This window comes from Crocuta crocuta, unplaced genomic scaffold (assembly GCF_008692635.1).
Source record: "Crocuta crocuta isolate KB4526 unplaced genomic scaffold, BGI_CrCroc_1.0 scaffold70, whole genome shotgun sequence".
NCBI lineage: Eukaryota > Metazoa > Chordata > Mammalia > Carnivora > Hyaenidae > Crocuta > Crocuta crocuta.
Window position 1 is genome coordinate 4,084,283 of NW_027528417.1, and position 6,249 is coordinate 4,090,531.

The window sequence follows — 6,249 nt, forward strand, 5'->3', positions numbered from 1 at the left end:
GGGGGGGGGGGAGTGGGGAGCCAACATCAAAAGGTCACATAAGCGTGATTCCATCTACATAATAACATTCTCAAAATGACAAAATCCAAGAGACAAAACAGACGAAGGACTGCCTGAGTCCGGGGGGCAGTGGGGAGGAGAGACTGCATACAGGAGAGCCTCTTGGGGATGGTGGAAGTCTCCTCATTTCCGTAGTGGTTACAGGAACGCATGTGTGGTAAGATGACATGAACTAAACACAGACACCCATGCAATCTCCTGGTTTTGACCTCATTCTATAATCATGTGAGAGACCGAGCAAAGGTACACAGAACATCTCTGTATGATTTTGGCAACTTACAGTAGGGAAAAAATTATTTCAAACTAAAGTTAGTAAGATGAATAACAACACACAGAACCATGTACTTCTGTATCAAAACGAAGGCTCGCCAGACGGGTGAGGCAGCGGGCTGAACGGATGTCAGTTTCCCGCAACAATAGGCAGTAGGATGGTACCACGGGCACTGCCAGGTGACAAGCACACGGGACTCCCCAGAACGCGGTTTGACAACTTCTTAGGAATCCAGAATTCAAGATTTTTAAAAAACAATTTTTTAAAAATGAAGGGCAATGGAAGTACAGAAACAAGTACAAAATACTGATGTACACACAAAACATACCTGAAAAATTGGAAAACAGTCTTGTGTAAGAAGAGAATCTGTTTTTGAGCAGCCATTGTTGTGTTTCCTGGATCGTGGCTGAAGGCTGAAGTTGCTATTAACAAAGGAAATGAACATAAACAGAAAAAACAAGGTTACAAAAGATAATCCAAGTCACTGGCATGTTATGAAGAACATTTACATAAAACACAGAAACCCTACAAGTTTAAAGTAAAAGGCGGCCCGCGAGGAGCGCAGGTGTGACTGACACTCAGCAACCCAAACAGTGACTTGAGGCCCTGGAAGAGCCTTAGAAATGCAGGACCCTCGCGGCACCGGACAGGTTCAGGCCCAAGATACTTACTTCACTAGAGAGCTGTGACACTCCGTCTCCCTGATGATTTGGGGAAGAAGAATTGCTAGGGAGAACGGAAGGAAGGAAAGGAGGATTATTATCCACATAGATGTAAATCAAGACATTAAAGGGTGAATTTAACCCAACATTTGGGACCGAGCCTGCAGATCTGCAAATTAAGAATGTGGGCGCCGCTGGTCAGGGGGTGAGCGGGATGATGAAATTAAGATGGGAGATGCTTACTCTGCGCCTGCTCCTCCTCCTCTGGCAGTTCTGGTAAGAACTTCAAGTTTTAAGAAACATGGTTTCCACGGGCACCAGGAAAATGAAGGCTACTCATTCATGTTAGTAAGGAAAAAATATGAGAAGCCAAGGTGAATAGTTTAAAACGCTCTCTCTCTCTCTCACACACACACACACACACACACACTTTACTAAGGAGCTACAACAAATCGTATAATGGTCCTAAGCCAAAATGGAAAATATCCCTTAGTTAACACATTTATCCATGACTAAAGACGGGGACATCCAAAGCAGCGAAAGAACAAACGGGGGCCACTCTTGGCGGGTTTCTAAGGTAAAATGAAGATGAAGACAACTCCGCAGAGGGTGGCACCTTCCTGGTCCTGTGTTCTGCCTCCTTTCTTAGCACCTGTCCTTCAGTCACTTCAGTTGTTTTTGTTTGTTTTTTTAATGTGTATTTATTTTTGAGAAAAAGAGAGACACACAGTGAACAGGAGAGGGGCAGAGAGAGAGGGGGAGACACAGAATCGGAAGCAGCTCCAGGCTCCGAGCTGTCAGCACAGAGCCGGACGAGGGGCTCCAACCCATGAACCATGAGATCGTGACCTGAGCTGAAGTTGGACACTTAACTGACTGGGCTGCCAGGCGCCCCAACAACCACTCCAGTTCCAGTGCCGCCTGGGGACTTTCCTCCTGGACCCACTGGGATGGGGAAGGTGTGTGTCACTTGGAGAGCACGGCTTCTGGACAGTGAGGGAGCCCACAGCCCGCCTCCAAAGTCATGACCGTCCCACCGCCCAAGAGGACTCGGGACTGGGCTGTGACACGAGAAGGGCCCCCACACGGGGACGCAGCAGTCCCCGACCCCCCCGACGTGCAGTCTCCCAGTGTGCCCCTGCCCCTGCAGCACAGACATCCACGAGCCAGGCCGCCCACTGGTCCGCTCCCCTTTTTGCTGCTCTTCCACCAAGCCCTGCCACAGACTGGGTGCTTGTGTTCCCTCAAAATGTGGATGTCGACCCCCACCCTCCCTGCATGACCGCACGAGGCGGCGGGGCCGCTCGGAGGTGACCGGGACAGCGAGGTCCCCCAGGCGTCCGCGCCACCGCATGAGGACACTGTCAGGCAGCAGCCGTGAGCTGGAGAGCCCCGGCCAGAACCGCCCCGACCCCACGCTTCCGGCTCCACGGCCACAGGAAACGAATTCCTGCGTCCCTAAGGCCCCGGGCCTGCTGTCTGTCACGGCGGGCAGGGCCCCGGTCCCTTGGGGTCTCCCGCAGCTTCCTTCCCAGCAGGTGCCTGCCGACAACAGGGGCCTCTGCGACGGAGCCCAGGGAGGGGGGCCCCGGGGGCACCTGCAGGACGCCCCCCCCAACCCCCCAGGTTTGCAGGCGCCCCCGCGGCCAGCGAGGAAAACGGAACGAGCCTGCCACCTCCAGGCCTAGAACCACAGTAAGGTTTTACACACGGAAAGCCGTTCCTTTAGTTTAAAGACTCACTGACGCACCAATAAACGTAGTGTGAGCAACAGGAGGGCTGCGGGGAGGGCAGAACGCGGCCCCCGCTGCGGGGCGCTCGGAGCACGACGCCTGCAGGCCCGTTTCGCCTCAGGAACTCACTGTCCTCCTGCACCCAGGAACCCCACTCGTGTCCTTTCTCTCACCGAGAACGGCTCTGGAAGACGCCCCCCCTTTTACAATGTCCGGCTGGGAACGTGCGAGGCACCAGGGGGCAGGCACGAAGGGACGGTGCTCCCAGCAAACCGAGGCAGCGGGGCCCCCACGGCTACAGTCGCAGGTGGACGCGCGGGCGCCGCCGGCGGGGCGGGAGGGACCGAGGGGGCAGGCCTGGGCGGCCGGGGGCCACGCCGGCACGAAGCAGTACCTGTCCGGGACGCTGCACGTGCCCTGCTGCGGGGAGGTGAAGGCGGGTGCTGTGGAAGGGCTGCTATTCACGTAGGCTGTGGGGGTATCGGGCCACGGAGAGCACTAAGGACAGAAACAAAAATAAATTAGTGGGATGCGGGTAGAAGTGCATGGAAGAAATATTTTTGTAAGTCACTCTCTAGTCTGGCCAAATGTGAGGTTATAAAACACAAGACACTGACACTCATCGAGGAACTTCACAGAAACAGATCAGTCCTTCCTTGCCACCTGCATCTACACAGAGTCATCACAGGGAAGGCCTGGAGTGAGGACGGCAGCAGAAACACACACGGGCGTTGTAATGCACGCTTAGGCACGGCCGGCTCGCTAGAGCTCGCACCTTCCTCTCTGGCAATGGTCTAACAGGTTCCTATCGAGGTTTAAGAGCAGCAGAGGCAAGGATGGATTCACAAGCGACATCCAACACGTGTGGTGACCAGGACGGTGGCTCTGTCCCCCTGGTGCTCCTCTGCCCTCTGCCCCCAGGAGCACCCTCACCAGCACCCCTGGGTGTCCTGTGCCTCCCTGACTCCTCCAGGACTAGTCATCCTCAAGCACAGCGCACAGGCCCAGCATCGAAACACACGAGCTGTGCACCGTGCTGCCTACGTCCTCTTACCCGTCTACACGTCACACGTGCTCAAGGCTTATGCTGTCTGGAAGGAACCACAGAACCAGGACAGTTTTCAGTCCTAGGCACCATTCGGACCAAAGACGAAGACACAAAGACACACTATTAAGAGTAGGAGAGGTGGAAAGGCAAGTCAGGGCAACCAAACCTGAGCTCCGCCAGGAGTCCAAACCCGACTCCCTGATGTGCCATCTAGATCGCATCCGCGCGAGGACACCCCCGTTTCCAGGCCCCCTTCCACATCACTCTTCTCCCATTTTACACAAAAAAGCCGTCCTGACTCACCATGGCCAGGGTACAGAAGACCCTCCCCCAAACAAAGCAAAAGACCGAAAGATATTAGGATAAGTAAAAAGTACACAATTCTAAATTCTGTGTATGTCAGGGAGTTTTCAAACCCCTGCCTTCAAAACCTTCAGGAAGACCTAATGTCAGCTGACACCTACCCCAGTAATCCACCAGGTCATAAAACTAGGTCACTGGGATTTGGGGCAACTGACTCAAAAGGAATTTCAAAACCTGAATGACACGGCTCAAAGAAAAACAAGCACATCTAAAAGTTACTCGTCTCTATTAAAAAAAAAAAAACCAAATCTAGAACATGACTGTGTTCCACCCTGTCTCGTCCTTCAAGATGCATTTCCAATACAGTTCTATTTTCATATTTAACTATTGTTCATTAAAATTTGTACAATTTGTTGTTTTGATAAACTGGTAATGACAAGAAGTAGCTGGCTGGCTCAGTCAGTAGAGCACCGGACTCTTGATCTCAGGGTCGTGCGTTCAAGCAGAGTTTACTTAAAAAAAACTTCTCAACTGACTTAAGAGCCTTATGGTCAGAGAAAATGTTTAATTTCAGTTTGAATAAGTCTGTCATAAAGAAGTAACTAGGGTGATCATCCAAAGATTTTCAGGCCTAAGAGTTTGTCGTATTGGGATGAAATTATTTATGGTGAGTGGGAGAGATGCCAGATTAAGGAGAAGTGGGGTAAAATTTCAGACAGAACTACAGAGCATCATCAAGAACTTTTTATTTATTCGTAACATTCATTTATCTGAGAGAGAGAGCGCGAGCAGGAGCGGGGGAAGGGCAGACAGAAAGGGAGACACAGAATGGGAAGCAGGCTCCAGGCTCTCAGCCATTAGCGCAGAGCCTAATGTGGGGCTCAAACCCATGAACCGTGAGATCTGATGTGAGCCAAAGTCGGTTAATTAACCAACTGAGCCACCGAGGGGCCCCCATCATGAACTTTTTTAAATGAACAACAGTGGGTGTCCAAATGCTATGGTATTTAGATGTGGTGGGAGTCACTTCAAAAAGTAATGTCATAGCTTTATCTTAAATCAACTACCCATTATGTATCCCCTCAAAAATGGGAAAAATGACCAGAGTGTTTCAACTACTACCAGCTTTCAAAAAGCAATCTAATGTGGCTGGACAGCACCACTAAACTTCCTGCAGGCGCTGACGTCCCTATGACCGGCCCTTCCCACGGCAGTGCCCACTCCTCTGACACCAGCGCCTCGCTCCTCTTTCCATGTGACAGCGACGCCTCCTCACCTTGCAGTCTGAGGAGCCCACTGGCAGCTCTGGTAGCTCCTGGCTGCCCCATGCCCAGCGCCCTCTCCACGGCCTGGAAGACGGTTCTCCTGCTACACCACACACTATTATGATGCAGCATAACAGGCACGTCTAAACAAGGTAGGCCTGTCAGAGCGAGCCCCCCCAAATGTGCCGCCACTCACGGCCAGCCATCGGAGGAAATGAAGCCATCAACGGCTTCAAGTGAACATGCCCAATAATACGGCAGGGACGCCAAACTGACGGATCCGCCATGAACACACGTTTCACTTTCACACAACTGGATCCCTTTAACAGGAGAAAAGCAGGGCTGCTAAGAGCTGACATCGAAAACTTGCCGAGTAAGTAGGAGGCTTGACTCACTCAGCACCAGGAAACCAGGGAAAACTGGGCCTGGTGGGAGACCTCGACTTTCAGAAAATAGCAGGTGCCGAGTTCTTCACTGGCCAGGCTGGACGAAACAGCAAGGCCTGCTCCGGGGTATTTTATAGGTTTCTCCTGCAGTTTCAACTCAAGATTTACAGTGTTCCTTCTAGCCCGTCATGCCTCGCTGTCTTCAAGCGATGGGGGTAGCTGGGGGTGGGAGGGCGCCGGGCTGCCCTCAGTTAGTAGAGCAGGCAACTCTTGGTTTCGGCACCCCACGCTGGGGGTAGAGATGACTCAAAACTAATTAAAATAAAAAATAAATAAAAAATAAAAATAAGCGGGNCCTCGCTGTCTTCAAGCGATGGGGGTAGCTGGGGGTGGGAGGGCGCCGGGCTGCCCTCAGTTAGTAGAGCAGGCAACTCTTGGTTTCGGCACCCCACGCTGGGGGTAGAGATGACTCAAAACTAATTAAAATAAAAAATAAATAAAAAATAAAAATAAGCGGGCAC

General features: G+C 52.0%; 1 protein-coding gene across 1 annotated transcript in view; it reads right to left on the reverse strand.

The window, feature by feature from the left end:
• UBP1 (upstream binding protein 1) overlaps nt 1-6,249 on the reverse strand; it is a 64,749-nt gene that overhangs the window by 10,693 nt on the left and 47,807 nt on the right. Inside the window, exons 8-10 of the mRNA XM_077754281.1 lie at nt 3,121-3,224; nt 1,003-1,057; nt 660-753 (exon numbers count right to left, since the gene is read on the reverse strand). Of these exons, the coding sequence (XP_077610407.1) occupies nt 660-753; nt 1,003-1,057; nt 3,121-3,224 (253 nt within the window). The remainder of the gene's footprint in view (nt 1-659; nt 754-1,002; nt 1,058-3,120; nt 3,225-6,249) is intronic.